Genomic DNA, 20,897 nt, shown 5'->3' with positions numbered 1-20,897 from the left:
GGGTATGGGCTTCTGGGCCACTCAGACTATCCCAATGTGTGCAGTGCTATAGAGGCTGGGGGAGTGACATCACAACTGGGGTGCCAGGAACTGGAAACAGGGAGATGGAGGTGGTGGGCGGCTGTACCACACCTCTCGGGGGGGAGGCTACTGGAGAGTGCCTTGAGCAGAGGGAGTAGGGGCCAGTAAAGAAAAGGATGCCAACTGAAGAGTTAAAAATGGGGAAAGTACAGTCCATGTCAGAAGAAAGCATCCTGTTTGTGTGGGTGCCCTGTGTGTTTCCCATCCCAACACATATAAGGGCGGGAGGAGTGCGGGGGGAGTATATTTTCTTAACAAGTTTGAGTATGGAAAAAAAACCCAGAGCCAAACATATGATTTAAAAAAAAACCAAACCAAACGAAAAACACTACGCTCAGGATTTCAAAGCTAGGGATCTCAATTTTGGGGGGTTGTCTAAATTTTTGAAGTTGTGGGGTTGAAAATACCGAAAGAGTTAAAGTCACCTAAAGATAAGCTGCTATAACATGGTACCCCTATCCATCCACAATGCTTCACAGATTCATACGTTACTGTTAGAAGTGATTACTTTAATTAGATCTTTCAGGTCACATTGGTCTAAAAATCTACTTTGCTGATCTTTTCCTATGTCCACATCTAGCTGCCTACATCACATCTTATAGCCACCCTTGTGTTGATTAAATTTGCTGGCAGTAGGAAATGCAACGTATGATTCACTGTTTTGCAAATGAAATGTATTGAGCAGATTTTTCAGCATTAATCCACAATATATTCTGTTACTGTAGTCTACTCAATAGACTTACACTAATTACTGATACCAAAGAATCTGGGACTTCCGTTGCTGGTAAATAGTTTTTGGAACATTTTCTGGGGGTACTAAAAGCAGCCTGTTATTAAAACCAGCCATTAAAATCTTGTTAACTTAAAAATGAGTTTGTTGAATTTACTCTCTTTTCTCTAAACTCAACATCAGATCCATTAGCTTCTGACACCATCTTGCAGCAAGTCTTCTACTCAAATACACTGAACTTTCTTCCTATCCCTCTTCTTTTCTGTATTGCATTTATTCAGTGTTTGCATTTTGCACTTAGGAGGGGAAATGCGATGTTGATTAAAAAGACATAACTTTGGTAATGTCATAACTGGATAAGCCTGTCAGAATGCAAAGCCACAGCAAAAAAATCAAACCCTTCACAAACAACATCATAGCAAATGAATGAAAACCAGAAATAATATTTACAAGATCAGGGGAATAAACAGACCCTGCAAAAAACACACTAACAACCCTCCAAGAAGCAATTCTACTGTGGGTGCACACCACTGACTAGTTATTGTGCTGTGCAGCATCTTCCAAGAAGGGTCAAACTTCATGACTACGACAGTGATAAACTACGTAACTAGAAAGTGATTAGTTAAGACGACAGTAGTGAACCAAAGATGACATTTATGCTTCCAATTTTGCTCAGGTTCAGAGGGTGTCTTAATTTCCTAAAGAAGTTATTGTTAGGGACAGAGACGTAGGCAGTTTGGCCTAGTAGTCAGAGCAGGAGTCAGGGTCACAGCCAGGACTGATCAATGCGGTTGGGAGGTGAGGCGCAAAGACAGGAGGAGAGGCAAGGATCAAGCATGGAGCAGGCGCACAAGAGGGTACAGGAGCCAAGGCAGGAACAGGGTTGGGTACAGTAAGCAGAAACAAGCAGGGTCCAATGCAGCCACAACAGGACACCACCTTGTTACTCAGACAAACTTCCTGTTCCTCCTCCTGGTGGAGGTGGGCGATCCTCCAATCAGAGTTCCCATAGGTGTTGCCTTGGCTGAGGCTACAGCCCTAGTAGCTGCTCAAGCATACCAGGTTTCCATAGTTATTGGGTGGAGGTCAGGATGGTGCAGCTGTCTGGGGATTCCTAGGGCCTGGGTTCGAGACCCGGGACATCACAGTTATCTAAGTTTGTGAAAAAAACAGTGGACTACAAAACGATTATTCATTCTTGACCAAGAAAAGAGTATTAATATTATCAACAAGGCGGAAGGAATGCAAGCCAAAATAGGGAAAAAACAGGTTAAAGAATATTTAGAAAAGCTGGATGTATTCAAGTCAGCAGGACCCGATGAAATTCATCCTAGGGTGTTTATGGAACTAGCTAAAGCAATCTTGGCATCATTGGCAATTATCTTCAAGATCTCCTGGAGGAGGCTGAGGTCACAGAAGACGAAAGAAAGGCAACCATGGTACCTTTCTTTTAAAAGGAGAACAAAGAGGACCCGGGGAATTATAGACCAATCAGCCTAATTTGACACTTGGAAAGATACTGGAACAAATTATTAAACAATCAGTTGATACGCACCTGGAGGATAACAGGATTAGAAGGAACAGCCAACATGGATTTGTCAAGAACAAATCATGCCAAACCAATCTAATTTCCTTCTTTGACAGGGTTACTGGTCTACTGAATAGGGGGAAGCTCTAGTTGTGATATATCTTGATTTTTAGTAAGGCTTTTGACACAATCCCCCATGACATTTTCATAAGCAAACTAGGGAAAAGTGGTCTAGATGAAATTACTATAAGAGGCGTGGCCAAAATGCAGCTCTTTAAGAGTTTGAGTGCGGATCACAGAGCTCGGGGCTGTCGCCCCGCCAGAGGAGCAGAGGCTCAGGGCTGCAGCCCCACCAGGAAGAGCCAGTGCACGGGTCTGCGGCTCCGCCAGGAAAAGCCAGTGCACGGGGCTGCAGCCTCGCTGGGAAGAGCTGATACATGGGTTTGTAGCCCCATGGGAAGAGCCGGTGCTTGGGAGTCCAGCCCTGCAGGAGGTGCCCAGGCTCGGGATTTCAGCTGCACATGCCCATTATAACAGGAAATTGCTTCACATAGTACTGTGTGGACCTCCTTACTTGGGATCTCCCCACATTCTGCACAACATAGGCTGTGTTTACTGTTCATAATTCAGATTTCAATAGTTTTAGATTTAAGTGTTAACCCTCCGTTAATTTCGTGGATGACAATGACATCTTCAAATTGTAAGAAACGCAAGTATGAAGAAAACTGAAGTTTTAAGCCAGAATGAGAGGAAGAATTTGCATTCACTGTTAAAAGTGGTAAACCCCTGTGCCTTATCTGCAGAGCATTGCTCACTCACTACAAAGTGAGCAACTTGAAACCTCACCACAAAACTAATCATAATAACTTTTTGTCTAAATACACTCCTGAATCAGAATTAAGGAAGAACAAGCTAACTGCATTAAAATCACGCCTAAACAGTCAACTACTTTCTGTGTTCAGTAAGGAAGCTGACACAATGACCAAAGCTAGTTTTGTTATGTCATGGAATATCGCTTGTGCTAAATGTCCATTTTGTGATGGAGAATTTGTTAAGAAGAATACTGCAGAAGTGGTTGCAATTTTACATCCAAGTAACACAAAACTTCAACAACCAATAAAGCAAATTCCAATTTCGCGCCACCCTATGGAGAGGCAGATCTCCCAGATCAGTGCTGATGTTGCATGCAAGATGCAAAACGATCTAAAGAATTCTCTAGCATTCCACCTGTCAATGAATCCACGATATACAAGATAGACCACAACTAGCTATATTTGTTCGCTATGTTTCCGTGGATGTAATTGTGAAAGAAGAAATGTTGGACTTAGTGGCGCTAAAAGAAACAACCCGTGGTGTTGACATAAAGAATGCACTTGACAAAGCATTGACAAATGCCGATGTACCACTGGATAAACTTGTCAGTGTAGCAATGGATGGAGTACCTGCCATGGTGGGGGGAAAAGTAGGCCTTATCGGACTCTTGAAAAGCAATCTCAAATTTCCAGAGTTTCTCCCTGTTCATTTTATCATCCACTGTAAACACCTCACAGGCAGATACTTCAAGTACAAAAATATTACAAAAACTGTCCTAGAATTTGTCAATTTCATCTGCTCGAATGGGAAGAACCATCAACAGCTCAAAAATTTCATTGAAAAGCTGGATCTTGAAGACAAACCTAATGACATCTCTTTCTACTGTATTGTGAGGTGGTTATCAACCAGAAATGTCTTAAATAAGTTTGTGGAACTGCTGGAGCCTTTCAATGCTTTCCTTGAAGAAAAAGAAAAGTCCTATCCAAAACTGAAAGATGAGCAATGGATGCAGAATCTGATGTTTTTCGCGGATATTATGCAGCATCTGCAAACTTTCAATTTGGCACTCCAAGGGAAGGATAAGATTATTTCTGACCTTACTCAGACAGTATTCAGCTTCCAGAACAAGTTAAAGCTTCAGCAACATAGTGTCAAGAGACTTCAATCACTTTCCCCAACTCAAGAGTAGGGTAAAAACATTCCCTGAAATTGAAGTAGAAGATCACAAACTCGAGGAATACAGAGGTAATTGACAAGGACTGCTTGATACTTTCAGTCCAGGTTTGAAGACTTGCAGAAGCTGAGATCCTGCTTCGCCTTTCTTGTAAACCCTTTCAAGGTTGATGTGATCAACGATGGCTGTCCGATTCCCAAAACCGTGATTACAGAAACATCTGCTATAGAAATGGAACTACTAGAACTTCAGGAGGACGAAGCTCTAAAAATAATGCATAACTACGGGCAGAGCTCTTCTTGACCTGCTGCTCACAAACAGGGAAGAATTAGTAGGGGAAGCAAAAGTAGATGGGAACCTGGGAGACAGTGACCATGAGATGGTCAAGTTCAGGATCCTGACACAAGGAAGAAAGGAGAGCAGCAGAATAAGGACCCTGGACTTCAGAAAAGCAGACTTTGACTCCCTCAGGGAACTGATGGGCAGGATCCCCTGGGAGAATAACATGAGGGGGAAAGGAGTCCAGGAGATCTGGTTGTATTTTAAAGAATCCTTATTGAGGTTGCAGGAACAAACCATCCCAATGTGTAGAAAGAATAGTAAATATGGCAGGCGACCAGCTTGTCTTAACAGTGAAATCCTTGCTGATCTTAAACGCAAAAAAGAAGCTTACAAGAAGTGGAAGATTGGACAAATGACCAGGGAGGAGTATAAAAATATTGCTCAGGCATGCAGGAGTGAAATCAGGAAGGCCAAATCACACTTGGAGGTGCAGCTAGCACAGGGGCAGGCAAACCTTTTGGCCTGAGGGCCACACTGGGTTTCGGAAATTGTATGGAGGGCCGGTTAGGGGAGGTTGTGCCTGCCCAAACAGCCAGGCGTGGCCCGGCACTGCCCCCTATCATCCCCCCCCCCCCCCCCGCTCCTCACCCCCTAATGGCCCCCCCGACTCCTGCCCCATCCAACCCCCCCTGTTCCCTGACGGCTCCCATCCCGGGACGAGCACAAGTCCATGGGGCCGGATGCACTGCATCCGAGGGTGCTAAAGGAGTTGGCAGATGTGATTGCGGAGCCATTGGCCATTATCTTTGAAAACTCATGGCAATCGGGGGAGGTCCCGGATGACTGGAAAAAGGCTAATGTATTGCCCATCTTTAAAAAAGGGAAGGAGGAGGATCCGGGGAACTACAGGCCAGTCAGCCTCACCTCAGTCCCTGGAAAAATCATGGAGCAGGTCCTCAAGGAATCAATTCTGAAGCACTTAGAGGAGAGGAAAGTGATCAGGAACAGACAGCATGGATTCACCAAGGGCAAGTCATGCCTGACTAACCTAATTGCCTTCTATGATGAGATAACTGGCTCTGTGGATGAGGGGAAAGCAGTGGACGTGTTATTCCTTGACTTTAGCAAAGCTTTTGATACGGTCTCCCACAGTATTCTTGCCAGCAAGTTAAAGAAGTATGGGCTGGATGAATGGACTATAAGGTGGACAGAAAGCTGGCTAGATTGTCGGGCTCAACGGGTAGTGATCAATGGCTCCATGTCTAGTTGGTAGCCAGTATCAAGCGGAGTGCCCCAAGGGTCGGTCCTGGGGCCGGTTTTGTTCAATATTTTGTGCATAGCAATGCCTGTGTTATATTCTATGTATTTTCCCTTTTGAAACAGACATATTATAGAAATGTTATATTAAATTCAAGGGACTAATTCCTCCAAACAGCTCTTGATGTCAACTATCTGAAAAGATCTTGCAACAAGCTTTGAGAACACCCAAGCAGTGTGTTTCTCAATCTTGATACAAAGAGCACATTTATGTAGATTTGCAGTGCTGTGTGTTAAACCAGATTCAAAAAGAGTCAATCTAAAAAAAAATTAAGGAAATTCATATTTAAGGATAAAACTGTCCTAAATTCATCCTGTGACATGTAACAATTGTGGCACATACAATATAAAAAAATCAAATTATTCTGAACCTCCTGTAGACTATGCAACACATACATGTATAACTGAGAGACAATCTCTTTATTATACCAATTCAGGTGTAATTTTATGTTTGAAAAAAAGGAGAGATCTCGGAACACAATTATCAAACATATTTAGTTCCCCCCACAACTCCATTTATAGGAATAATACGTAATTAGTTATTTTAGAGCCATTTATAACAAGCGGTAAAGAAATTCAGACAGAAGTGTGAATTTGTTTCCCTTTAAGATTCCAGCTTCAAATAATTATTAGTACTACAGCTGTGTTTCATTTTACTACTCTTATCATATGGATCTTTCTGTTCTAGACAATCTTTCATATAAAAAGTATTAACGTAGAACTTTTAGGTGCACAATTTACATATTATTTGGCTATATGAACTCAATGCCCAACAGTTTTCCAGGTTGTCCAGAAGCCATATACTTGAAGAGATATTATATCTTGCAAGGTTCAAGTGCTGAACTGGTATTTCCCTGCACTTCTTACTAAAACTCAAGCATACAGATCATAGCTTACTTTTTTGTGAACAAATGTACCTTTTTCTCCCTCATGCAATCTGCTTGGGCTGTTTCCAGACGAGCTTTGAAGTGTTCACAATCCATTCTTACCTGCTCTAGTTCTTGCTCTCTTTTCTCCATGTCTACAAAAAATAATTTGAAAAAATTAAACAATAAGAAGTTACAAGCAGCTACCTTATACTAAGCATGAAGATTCTGCCAAATGCAATTTGAAGAGTCTGCTTTAATATTTGGTTGTGTCAGGCCTCCTCCTTGTGGCCAACTGGGACTATAACCATGTGTCACATTATTAAACAACTATTACAAAAAAATCTATTAAATGAACATGAAGTTTTAGATTTAAACCAGGAAATACATGAGAATTCACGGTGAAGGATCAAATCTCTCTTACTTGACCACAACAGGGTACAGTACGCTATGTTGAAACTGAGCTCCCTTTTGCCCAGAATATTAACTTTATATTTAATGTCGTTCATTTTCTATTTTTTATTAGTTTTCATAATCTGCAGATTATCTGGAGTCTTTGCCCTCAACTTTAGTGGCAAAGATGAGGAAAATACCAATACCAACTAGAAGTAAATGTTGATTTAATCTATGGGGATGAAGTATGTGAACAATTAAAAAATGTAGTACAAGCACTCCAAATGTATTAATGTTTGTGGAACACTAGATAAATGCTACGCATATCTTTATAGAGCTGGCTAAAACTGATCCATGATTGCTTTAAAGAAAAAAGAAAAACAGTTAAATAAGAGAAACTGATCTCCAAATTTATTAGAAATATGATTTTATTTAAAGTGCTTTGCTGTAATAAATAGAAATCAAGTGCAAATTATTATTGTGACGTTGCACCCCATAAGGCTTCATGGAAATATCCTTATGAATGTATATATGATATAACTGGAATGTTTTATGCTACATATGCTATGTAACATATCTATGTAAAGGTTATGCTCTACTGAATATATTCATCCTATTTGTATGCATGTGTCATTGTTGTGTTCGAAGTTATAAATATTGGCTGTGTACTTGCTTGATTTCTAAGTGGCCTTAGTAAAGCATTTGGTCAGCTTCTTGAGAAAGGAATGTGCAAATTAAGTGCCCAATCAAGAAACACTTAAAGGACAATGAATCTTGGAAGCCTCCAATCCACATAAGAAGTCTACCTGAGAACATTCAGGGTAACATGTAGACAATGGCGGCTGCCTGTAAAAACTGAGTCATGCATGGACATGTGACTTGCCCATGTGACCCCAAAACTCCATCTTGGAGCTGGACTTTGCATAGGAGAGAGGAGGGGGTCTCCACCCACAAGAGAAAGTCTATTTAAACCCCTCCATTTGGTCTTCAGTTGGCTAAAGAGATAGCCTCTCCACCCCCAAGAATACCTGAAAGAAACTGGAACAAAGGAGAGTAACTACGGGGGGTGTGAGTGATTGCTGGACCCAGACTAGAAGGAGACTAGTCTGTAAAAGGAAGCTTACTGGAATTCCTCTGAGGGTGAGGTTTTTATCTGTATTCAGTTTTCTTACTGTATTAGACATAGACTTGCGTGTTCTATTTTATTTTGCTTGGTAATTCACTTTGTTCTGTCTGCTATTACTTGGAACCACTTAAATCCTACTTTCTATATTTAATACAATCACTTTTTACTTACTAATTAACCCTGAGTATGTATTAATACCGGGGGAGGGGGGGGGAGAGCAAACAGCTGTGCATATCTCTCTATCAGTGTTATAGAGGGGGAACAATTTATGAGATAAACCCTGTTTAAGCTTTATATGGGCATCTGAGTGTTAAAGACAAGAACACTTCTTAAATTGCTTTCAGTTAAGTCTGCAGCTTTGGGGCACATGGTTCAGACCCTGGGTCTGTGTTAGAGCAAACTGGCGTGTCTGGCTCAACAAGACAGGGTGCTGGAGTCCCAAGTGGGCAGGGAAAGCAGGGGCAGAAGTAGTCTTGGCACATAAGCTGGCAGCCCCAAGGGGGTTTCTGTGATCCAACCCATCACAATTATAATGCTAACAAATCAAGAGATTAGCCCCATGCCACTTCAAACTAGCCTGCATCACTAGGTGGGCTGTCTTCATAGGACAGTCTCACCCACTGCAATCTGCAGAATGAGAGACCAGGACCAGGTCTCCTCTCTGAACATAGAGTACCACTTAGTTAACTGAATAATCACTTTAAATATTAATTTCTCTTATATTTGAATAACGAACTGTGAAATTCTGAAGGGAAAAAAATTAATTTTAAAAACTTCCTCCAGTGCCGTCTCACAAATCCCCCCATGTGCTCAGAAGGACAGACTAGTTCTCCCACAATTCACTGGGAAAGAACAAAGTGGCTCCAGAGGTGACCCCAGCAATTACAGGACGGCAAACTGGTTGAAACTATAGTAAAGAACTAAACTGCCAGACACATAGATGAACATAATTGGTTGGGGAATAGTCAACATGGTTTTTGTAAAGGGAAATCATGCCTCACCAATCTACTAGAATTCTTTGAGGGGGTCAACAAGCATGTGGACAAGGGGGGATCCAATGGATATAGTGTACTTAGATTTTCAGAAAGCCTTTGACAAGGTTCCTCACCAAGGGCTCTTAAGCAAAGTAAGCAGTCATGGGATAAGAGGGAAAGTCATCTCATGGATTGGTAACTGGTTAAAAGATAGGAAACAAATGGTCGGAATAAATGGTCCATTTTCAGAATGGAGAGAGGTAAATAGTGGTGTCCCCCAGGGGTCTGTTCTGGGACCAGTCCTATTTAACATATTCATAAATGATCTGGAAAAAGGGGTAAACAATGAGGCAGCAAAATTTGCAGATGATATAAAACTACTCAAGATAGTGAAGTCCCATGCAGACTGCAAAGAGCCACAAAAGGATCTCTCAAAACTGGGTGACTGGGCAACAAAATGGCAGATGAAATTCAAAGTTGATAAATGCAAAGTAATGCACATTGGAAAACATAATCCCAACTATACATATAAAATGATGGGGTCTAAATTAGCTGTTACCACTCAAGAAAGAGATCTTGGAGTCATTATGGATAATTCTCTGAAAACATCCACTCAATGTGCAGCGGAAGTCAAAAAAGCAAACAGAATGTTGGGCATCATTAAGAAAGGAATAGATAATAAGACAGAAAATATCATACTGCCTCTATATAAATCCATGGTTTGCCCACATCTTGAATACTACGTAAGGATGTGGTCGCCTCATCTCAAAAAATGTATGTTGGAATTGGAAAAGATTCAGAAAAGGGCAACAAAAATGATTGTGGTATGAAACGGCTGCCATATGAGGAGAGATTAATAACACTGGGACTTTTCAGCTTGGAAAAGAGATGACTAAGGGGGGATATAGTAGCGGCCTATAAAATCATGACTGGTGTGGAGAAAGTAAATAAGGAAGTGTTATTTACTCCTTCTCATAACACAAGAACTAGGTGCCACCAAATGAAATTAACAGAGAGCAGGTTTAAAACAAACAAAAGGAAGTATTTTTTCACACAACACACAGTCAACCAGTGGAACTCTTTGCCAGAGGATGTTGTGAAGGCCAAGACTATAACAGGGTTCAAAAAAGAACTAGATAAATTCATGGAGGATAGGTCCATCAATGACTATTAGCCAGGATGGGCAGGGATGGTTTCCCTAGCCTCTGTTTGCCAGAAACTGGGAATGGACGACAGGGAATGGATCACTTGATGATTACCTGTTCTGTTCATTCCCTCTGGGGCACCCGGCATTGGCCACTGTCGAAAGACAGGATGCTAGGCTAGATGGACCTTCGGTCTGACCAGTATGGCCGTTCTTATGTTCTTAAAGTGGCTCTATTTACTGCCACACAAAGAAAGAATTACTTACTTACCCTACGGTAACTGTGATTCTTCGAAATGTTGCAGTCAGTGTGGATCCTATTGTAAGTGCACATGCCCCACCTGCGCACAAGCTCGGAATGTTGTCTGAACAGCAGTGATTGTCAGGGCTACAGATGCACCTTGTGCCTCCTTATGCTCCTGCATGAGGGCATAAAGGGCAGACTGGGTGCAATCCTCCCTCAGTTCCCTTGCAACTCAAACCTGTGCTGCTGAGGACTCTGACAAGCAGGGAAGGAGCATCATCTCACGAAATCACAGTTACTGTAGGGTAAATATCTATTCTTTCTTCTTCAAGTATGTGCCAGCGTGGATCCTACTGTACGTGACTCGCAAACAGTATCTTCTCCAGATGGTATGAATGAGGAGTATCAGCTGTGTCAATCAAATGAAAATTGGAGTACTGCTCTCCCAAATTTGGAATAATGCTTGAGAAATATAAGGCAATTGCAGAAGATGTTGTTTGCGTTCTGATGGAGTGAGCCTTAATATTTGGTGGGGGAGGTACACCAGCCAACTGGTAACATGTCAAGACACTTTGTGTTATCCAGTTTGACAAACTTTCCGATGAAACAACCAGCTGTAGCCAAAACTGATTAGAGGACATTTTGGAAAATGTATTCATGTCAGTATAATTTCAAAGAGCTCTGGATACATCCAGACTGTGTAGTTTCTTCTCCCTTTGTCTTGAGTGTTGTTTTGTGAGGTAAGTTAATGAATTGACTTAACTGGAACTCAGAAACCATTTTGGGTATGAATCTTCATAAGATCCCAGTACCACATTGTCTGTGTGAAACAATGTGTATGGGGGTTCAGTCATGTGCGCCTGAAGCTCACGCACTCTGCTGGCTGGTGGCCACCAAAAAATATTGTTTTGAGAGATGGTGGATGGAGCACAGTAGGAGACAGGCTCAAAAGCGGGGGGTGCGCTCCATAAGTTTTAGGAGAATAACACTGAGGTTCCATGCTGACATAAGTTCTCTGGCCAGTAAGTATACATTAGGCCAGTGGTGGGCAATCTGCAGCCCATGAGTCACATGCGGCCCATCAGGGTAATCTGCTTGCGGACCGCGAGACATTTTGCTGACGTTGTCCGTCTGCAGGCACGGCTCCAAACAGCTCACAATGGCCGTGGTTTGCCGTTCCCAGCCAATGGGAGTTGGGGAGGCGGCGAGCCACAGGGACATTTCCCGGAAGTACAGCTGGGAAAATGGACAGAGGATTTAACTGAAACTTGTCAATGTCTCTTGTCGTGAGCTGCCTCCAATTAACTCATCATCTGGCCATGAATAGATATGGATGACCCTCTTTCTCAGGTGCACTGCTGCCATCACCACAGTTAGGCATTTTGTTAAGTCTCTTGGTGATGTGAAGAGCCGGAATAACAATACCTTGTTCTGTTAGTGAGTAGGCCCCACTGTAAATCTCAGGTACTTCCTGTGGGCCAGGCGGATGGTGGCTATGTGGAAGTCTATCTTGTGAGTTGAGAGCCACGAACCGATCTTGACCCTGAAGAGATGAAATAATCCTGAATCTGAGGTAGTGTACATATTTGTTTGGTCTCCTCGGGTGTAGGATAGGACGAAAATCCCCTTTTCTTCATAATAATAAGGAAGAATTAAAAGCACATGCCCCTACCCCCGTACTCTTGCAGCACCTTCTCTGTGGCTTCCGAGAGGCCACTTCTTTCTGTAACAGGCACTCGCAAGAAGGGTCCCTGAAGAGGGACAGTAGAAGGTGGTAGGTAAGGTGCAAAAAAATGAAAGAGGATGGGGTAGCAGTGGGCAATGATGTTTAACACCCGTTTGTCAGCAGTGATCTCTGGCCACACCCCCAGGAAGGGAGTAAAGCATTTTCTGATGATCAACTCCAGATTGCTCTTGATGAGGCTCCCAACACTCCCATCAAACCTGCTGCCTCTGAAAGGGATTCGGGTGCACGATGGAAGATGACGGGTCTCTTCTGGAATAATAAGCTGTTTCCTGGATGGTTATTCTGCTTGGCAGTTACGGGGGTAGGATAACATTCTTTGTCGTGTAGGAGCTGGTATTAGAACAGCTTATAGTATGGTACTGGAGAATAGTTTACTACTGACCTCAGCAGAGCTCTTGAATCTTTGAAGGAATGGAGCACTTCATCCATCTGGTTACTGAAGTACTTCATCTCCTTGAAGGACAAGTCTTTTATAGAAGTTTGTACTTCTTTCGGAATACCAGATGTCTGCAACCAAGAGCCATGTAGGTGTAATGGCCATGACCATGGATCTGGCAACCATGTACGATGCATCAACAGCCACTGGCAGCACCATCTTTACTACTATTTGGACCTCTTTGATGGTCTCCCTCAGTTCTTCTCCACAGCTGTTGAGCTTGGATAGGAAAGGGGTTACCCTCTGCCATCTCAAAAAACCTGTATTTTGCTGGGGGGGGGGAAGCCTAGTAGTTTGCGATATAAAGTTGAAGGGAAGCAGATAGATATGCCTTATGTTCAAAAGGTCGAATTTCTTTGGAGCCTCATCTGCCGTTGCACTTCTCTCATGATTTTCAGTGCAGAATGAGTTTCTTCTGTCCCAATCTCTCTTCCTTTCTGTCTTTTGATAGGAAAATGGTAGCTTGCGTGAATCAATAAAGGTTTTGTCTTCAGTTAACTAATTTTAAAAGATTTTAAAAAAATTTAATTGATTGACATATGTCTAGCTAATTCTGAAATTTTAAAAAACACCAGGGTTATCCTTTAACAAAATATTTAAGCAGAATGTGTCAACAAAAATCTATAGCCATCTGTACAAACTGGGCTGTGTTTGTTCTAAACAGTGTTGGAAGTATTTATGATTGCTGCTAATGTGGTGCAACTTACTTGTTTCAATAACATCCAATTTCTGGAAGCTCTCCAAGACATCTCCATTCAGTATTCTAGGTAGGAAGTCTCGTAACTGCATCACTTCAGTTGTCAATCTCTCCAAATCTCTCTTTCTGACTTTAACAAATTCCTCTTTGGTCTCAGCCTTCTGAAACATGGAACAGACCACAGATATCTTTGTTACTCTGCAATATTCTCTCATTTGTATTCTAGTTACACATCCTTCCTTCACTCCCACAAATGCATCTCCCTCCGTTCAATATCTGTTCAGAAATACAGAATTTTATTTTGAAAGGAAATGTTATCTAGTGGTCTTTTAAAGCATGGGACTTTGAAAATAGCAAGTGTCATACACATGCTGAACTACTGTATTTAGAATGTCCTAAGGCTTATGAAATATGCCTTTCATATTTTTAAATGAACTCAGAAGTTTTCTGAACCACCCCCCAACCATGTTGCTATAATAGTTGTTCTACTGGAAATATTTCTATTCACCACAAAAGATCAATTAAATAAAAAAAATGAAATTAACATTCATGATGAACCAAAAACACACACAAGCAAATTCTGAGTTTAGACCAGTAACAGTCATGCAATTCCTCTTCTTGTATCTAACTATTACTATAGCATCCATTTCTACTCTGCAGCCTGAGAAAATTAGCTCTGTTTTTAAAAAAAACCCATGATTTAAAAAAAAAAATCTCAGTTCCAAAATAAACTGAGGACTGAACTCTAATCTCAGCGGTGAAGGTGCACATTGCACTGTCTTGAAAACTCTGCTGTACATTCAAGAGTTATCACTAAGAGATTCAGTTTTCTTTGTCTGGAATATCTGTTCTCCAACATGCTTTCAAAAGGCAGGATTGCAAAATTTCAGAGTGATATTTTGCTTATTTCAACCACCAATCCAATTATAATATTTATGTTACATCCAAGGACTAGACTGGGTGCTAAAAAAAACCCACAAATTTTTTCTCCCTAGAATGAAGCAACATATTTCTTACTCTCTTCTACTCTGATCACTTTGTATTATATGTGTCTAATTTTTTACTTACAATCCCGTCCATTTCCACAAGTCTCTCTTGTTGTCTCTCTCTCCCCTCTTGTTTCCCCTTTTTATTTAAATTCTGCTCTTTTAGGGGGGACAGGAGGGAACATCCTTCCAGGAACCTTAATTTCCCCCCTTCTCCCTCTCCAAGAACCTTGCATTATGGGGACTACCTCACCTACCAAAAAGGACACAAAACTAGAGATATGTTGAAATCCCCCAATCTTTATTTGATGTGTACTAGTCAGAGATGTTCAGATAGTAACCCTGAAAAATTTGCAAATAGATAGGCAACTGATTATCACCTCTTGCCTTGCAAATCCACCTGCCCTAACAGCTGTATGCCCACACTGGTCAGTTAATGTTTAAAATAAGCCAGCAACTACCATGCTGGCAAGAAACCTCTAGTGAAAACAGTTCCCCCTCAAACCTGTCAAACTTCCTTCTGAAGAAGAGCTCTGTTTAAGCTCAAAAACGTGTCTCTATCACCAACAGAAGTTGGCGAAATAAAATATATTACCTCACCCACCTTGTCTCTAATATCCTGGGACCAGCATGACTACAACACTGCATACAAACTTCCTTCAGTCAGCCACAAGGGGTTGCTAAAGAACTATACATGTAGCCTTTTCCCTAAAGTGCTAAGCTGTCTCTGCAACATTCCCACCTCCAGCTGGATGAGGGAGTGAGGGTCATTCCAAGTATGCATTGCCACTAAACTATCAGGACAACACCTATGGCATTTGTATGTCTCCCACACCTTTTCTATTATTTCCTCTCCCTTCTTGGTTGCTTGCTTCCTCCTCTTTCTCTTCTTTTTCTATGCTTCCCTTACTTCTCATTTTGTTTGTTTCTTTTGCAGTTCCCCCCAACCACCACCCCCACTTCAAAAACATACCCGTGCTGTCTTGCATTTAACAAAATCCCAGTTGTTCTGGTTCAGGCAACAGAGTGAAAATGAAAATATTAAAGTAACATTCTTTACATAGACTGTAAGCTTTTCAGGGCAGAGAGCATCTCTTTGTCATATGTTTGTACAGTGCCCATCAACAACATTGGGGTCTCTAAGTGCTACCATATTACAAATAATAAATATTAAAATGAATTAAATCTCAAGGGACTCAGAGGGAGGGGAAGATAAATGGGGCAGCAAGACTTTAGATCAGGGGTAGGCAACCTATGGCACGCGTGCAGAAGGCGGCACATGAGCTGATTTTCAGTGGCACTCACACTGCCCGGGTCCTGGCCACCAGTCCGGGGGGCTCTGCATTTTAATTTAATTTTAAATGAAGCTTCTTAAACATTTTAAAAACCTTCTTTACTTTACATACAACAATAATTTAGTTATATATTATAGACTTATAGAAAGAGACCTTCTAAAAACGTTAAAATGTATGACTGGCATGCGAAACCTTAAATCAGAGTGAATAAATGAAGACTCGGCACACCACTTCTGAAAGGTTGCCGACCCCTGCTTTAGATGAACAGTGGGACCAATCAGTGGACTGGGTAGATAAGTGATCAAACAAGGATGAAACAGCAAATCAGTAGTTTTAAGAAAAATGGAAAGCAATTTGGAATTGGCATCAAAGATGGATATATTCAGTATTGAACACTAAATTTAAAAAAGCCTGTTATTGGAACATTTGGATTGAGATGTTAAATTGAGAAAATTCTAATTTACAGTTCTCTCAGTGAATATAGTTCATCTCATGCAACATGAGAGTTACAGCAGCCAAGTTTAATTTTCTTTCCTCCACTCAGAAATGAGTATTTTCAAACCTCCCACATGTTGGAATATTTTTTAAAAAGAAAGTAACTAGATACAAACTATTTTGCAGAGGAAAGAAGGATGGTTTTGTGATTAAGGCCCCAGTCTAGACTCAGAAGACCTGTTGGGATCAATTCCTGACACTGCCACAGACTTCCCTGTGCAATAGTGGGCAGATCATTTAACTGTGTGTCTCAGTTCCCCATCTGTAAAACGTGGTTACTATTTCGCTAATGCACAAAGGTACCGTGTGGTGCTCAGCTGCTATGTGGCAATGGCTGCTTCATAAGTAACTAGGGACACAGGGTGGGTGAGGTAATATCTTTTAATGGGCCAACTTCTTTTGGTGAGAGAGACACGTTTTCGAGCTTATAGCTCTTTTTCAGGTCTGTGTAAGATCAAAAACTCCCACGAGCAAGAACCGCCCTGCAACATTTCTCTCCACACTTTAAAGTCACCTCCATCCCCTAGGCAGTCAGGCCCCCCCTCCCTGGGCAGATTGTTTCTCCAGCGTTTCTCTCAGCGCCCCTGGGCCTCCCTGCACTGCACAGCCTGGGTCAGGGCGCTGCTCCCCCCCCCCGCCTACACCTGGGGACACGCCCCGCCCCCCACTTTGTGGGCGGGAGGCCTAGGCCGGGTCCCTGGCTGCCGCCTCCCCGGGGTTTGCGCGGCGGGGGAGCGGGGGCCGCGCGGGAAAGCGGGTGGCGCCGCCCGCTCTACCTGCCCGTCCCCTGCGGGGCGCGCGCTCCGCTTCATAGTGCCGGCCTCGCCCCTCTGCCGCGCGGCGCGAGGAGCTCGGCGGCGCCGTCACCAGCCACGCGTCTCCGCGCCACGTGACTCCCCTGAACGCCCCGCCCTCCCAGTCTCACATCGGCGAGGGGCGGAGCCTGGCGGGTTCCGGCCTTGGTTGGAAGCGCTGCCCGCTGCCGCGTGGGCGCCGGGCCCGCTGGGGGAGGGGCACCCTCTCCGTTGTTAAGGGGCGGGGCACCCCTACCCTGAGCTGCGCCTAAGCGGGTGGGCCCCGCCCCCATGGGTGCCTGGGCCAGCTCGGTAGCTGCGGGGGGGCGAGCGCGTGTTTGGGGAGCAGACGGTGGGCAACGCTGGCCAATCAAGGGGGAGCGTTTGAAGGGGTTGGTATAAGGACCTGCCCTATTGCTAGTGCCCGTTGTGCCCGGGCTGGGCGCTGGGTACAGACGCTGCTGCTGTGTGGGTAGGGATGGCTGGTGCTGGGGGCGGTTTTTTGGTTTTTAGGTGGCTACTGATACCTATGGAGGTTTCAGCTCCAAAGGAACAAACAGGCGAGCGGGAGTGTAGCTAGTAACAATAAGTAAAGTCAATAGGAAGAGGAATGAAATCAGGCAACTTGGATTTTCTACAAAGTGCAGCTGTTTGATGTCTGGTTTCAGAGGGGTAGCCGTGTTAGTCTGTATCAACAAAAACAATGAGGAGTACCTGTGGCACCTTAGATACTAACAAATTCATTTGGCCGTAAGCTTCCGTGGGCTAAAACCCACTTCATCAGATGCATGGAGGGGAAAATACAGTAGGCAGGTATATATACACAGTACATGAAAAGATGGGAGTTGCCTTACCAAGTGAGAGGTCAGTGCTAGCGAGACCATTCAATGAAAGTGGAAGTGGGATACTCTCAACAGTCGAATACCAAGGGAGGAAAAATCACTTTTGTAGTGGTAATGAGGCCAATGTAACATATGGAGTGCCAGTGCCATACTGAATCAGGTCTCTGGCCCTACTAGTCCAGTATCGTCTCTGACACTGGACAGCACTAGATGCTTCAGAGCAATGTGTAAGAGCGCTTGCAGTAGGCAGATGTGGGATAACCTGCCCTGTCCCACATTAGTGCTCATCCTAGTTTCTAGTAGCTAAAAAATTGGTTTAAGCCTTGAAACATCAACTTTAATATTATTTTCAAAATGTTTACCATATTCTTGATATAATTGTCCATCAATTTTTTTTAATTTTATTTTACTAAGTTCTTGAAGCCAAAGGCTTCATTGTGCTGTTCATAGTGATGCCCAGGTCCTTGTCCTGGGTTGAGAGAGTTAATCTAGACTCTATACAATGTATAAGATAATTTTTCCCTTCAGTATATATTACTTGCATTTATCAATACTGAATTTTATTCACCATTTTGTTGCCTATTTGCCTAGCTTGTTGCTGCCTCTGAAGTTCATCACAGTCCTCTCTGTTCCTGACTAACCTGAATAACTTTGTCATTGCAACTTTTACACCTCACTTCTCACCACTATTTCCAGACCATTGTTTAATACTACAGGGCCTACTCTGGAATTTTGAGGCACCCTGTTAACTTTTTACCCTAAGGAAAACCAACTAATCCTACTCTTTGCTTACTTTCTCCTAGCCAATTTTTGATCCATAACAATGCTTTGCCTCTTACCCCGTGACTGCTTAGCTTCTTATAGTCTTTTGTGTGGGACTTTGTCAAAGACCTGTTTGGACATCTAAATAAATTGTCATCTGGTTCTCCTTTATCCACTGCTTTACCAGTGTGTTCAAAGAACTGTAAGGGATTAGTGAGACATTATTTTCCTGTGTGGAAACCATGCTGGTTAGACCCTATCATCATACCATGACCTTCCAGGTGTTTTGTTTGTTTTTTTTAATCATTGTTTCAAATAATTTGCCGGGTATAGATGTAAGTCTTACTGGTCTGTAATTCCCTAGATCACCATTACAGCCTTTTTAAAATATAATTAATTACAACACTGGGCTTAATGGAGGAATCACAGAAATTGTTAAAATGTTTTAAGCTTAAAGCTTAAGCACGAGAGAGGTTACAAAGACACTGCCAATTTGCAATATAGTCAGTTTTAATTAAACATTTAATTTTTTATACACTTACCCCTGAATACTGCCTCTACTCTTTGTGATTTTACTATCATGGTTTCCTATCCCTTAAAAATACTTTTCTCTTTCCTGTTGTTTGTGAAAAATGTACACAGACAACAGGGAAACAAGATTCTCATCCTCTTTGCATTTTACATAGCTGGCCTCTTGTGCCTGCATGGTGTTCCACTGGTCTCTATGGGAACGACATGGGCACAGGGATCTGACCCGGTGGAACAGCTTGTAGGATGGAGCCTTACGTGTTGTCAAATGCACAAAGTAAGCAAGCTGAAAAAAAATGTTTATTCCTCTGTCATTTCTAGTCATCTTAGATATTACTTGTAACTATAGTAGATATAAACAGTTTCAAACAGAAGTAAAAAGCAACAGAGGGTCCTGTGGCACCTTTGAGACTAACAGAAGTATTGGGAGCATAAGCTTTCGTGGGTAAGAACCTCACTTCTTCAGATGCAAGTAATGGAAATCTCTAGAGGCAGGTATAAATCAGTGTGGAGATAACGAGGTTAGTTCAATCAGGGAGGGTGAGGTGCTCTGCTAGCAGTTGAGGTGTGAACACCAAGGGAGGAGAAACTGCTTCTGTAGTTGGATAGCCATTCACAGTCTTTAACCAGATCTAACCAGATCAGCTACAACATCACCGGCTCATTCACCTGCACGTCCACCAATGTTATATATGCCATCATATGCCAGCAATGCCCCTCTGCTATGTACATTGGCCAAACTGGACAGTCACTACGCAAGAGGATAAATGGACACAAGTCAGATATCAGGAATGGCAATATACAAAAACCTGTAGGAGAACACTTCAACCTCCCTGGCCACACAATAGCAGATGTTAAGGTAGCCATCTTACAGCAAAAAAACTTCAGGACCAGACTCCAAAGAGAAACTGCTGAGCTCCAGTTCATTTGCAAATTTGACACCATCAGATCAGGATTAAACAAAGACTGTGAATGGCTATCCAACTACAGAAGCAGTTTCTCCTCCCTTGGTGTTCACACCTCAACTGCTAGCAGAGCACCTCACCCTCCCTGATTGAACTAACCTCGTTATCTCCACACTGATTTATACCTGCCTCTAGAGATTTCCATTACTTGCATCTGAAGAAGTGAGGTTCTTACCCACGAAAGCTTATGCTCCCAATACTTCTGTTAGTCTCAAAGGTGCCACAGGACCGTCTGTTGCTTTTTACAGATTCAGACTAACACGGCTACCCCTCTGATACTCAAACAGAAGTGTGAATTTAAAATTGATTGTGTGCCTTAAAGTAGAAAGTAGTCACAAGGTCTGGGTAAAAGTCAGAATTCAATCTTTTGTTACAAACATTTAGGGCTACAACTTTAGCTGGGCCCCAAACCTGTAGCTAGGTCCAGCCACACAGAATTTATTGCAGGATGAAGTCCCTGAATGAATAAATAAATAAACTCATTATTGGCTTTCACTTGGCAAGAGTCATTTTTGAGCAGAGTAACTTCCAAAACTGATCTATCTCCCCCACATAAATTAACTACTTAAGGTAAATATTCAAAGCATTTTGCAGAAATTTTCTTTTGCATGTACTTGCATAAGGTGTATGACATGATATCTGGAAGATTAGAAAAAATACATAGTCTGAAAGAAAAAA

At 42.5% G+C, this 20,897-nt stretch overlaps 1 protein-coding gene across 1 annotated transcript in view; it reads right to left on the bottom strand.

Moving 5' to 3' along the window:
* Window positions 1-17,185, bottom strand: part of LOC113404995 (heat shock factor 2-binding protein-like) — a 44,682-nt gene extending 27,497 nt beyond the window's left edge. The window contains exons 1-3 of the mRNA XM_026651100.2: window positions 17,105-17,185; window positions 13,563-13,713; window positions 6,843-6,946 (exon numbers count right to left, since the gene is read on the bottom strand). Coding sequence (XP_026506885.1) covers window positions 6,843-6,946; window positions 13,563-13,713; window positions 17,105-17,140 — 291 coding nt within the window. The 5' untranslated portion in view covers window positions 17,141-17,185. The remainder of the gene's footprint in view (window positions 1-6,842; window positions 6,947-13,562; window positions 13,714-17,104) is intronic.
* Window positions 17,186-20,897: the final 3,712 nt, after the last annotated feature.

Source organism: Terrapene carolina, unplaced genomic scaffold (assembly GCF_002925995.2).
Source record: "Terrapene carolina triunguis isolate 2854851 unplaced genomic scaffold, T_m_triunguis-2.0 Scaffold30, whole genome shotgun sequence".
NCBI classification, from domain to species: Eukaryota; Metazoa; Chordata; order Testudines; family Emydidae; genus Terrapene; species Terrapene triunguis.
Note: the sequence above shows the minus strand (reverse complement) of the source record. Positions and strands in the feature narration are given on the sequence as shown.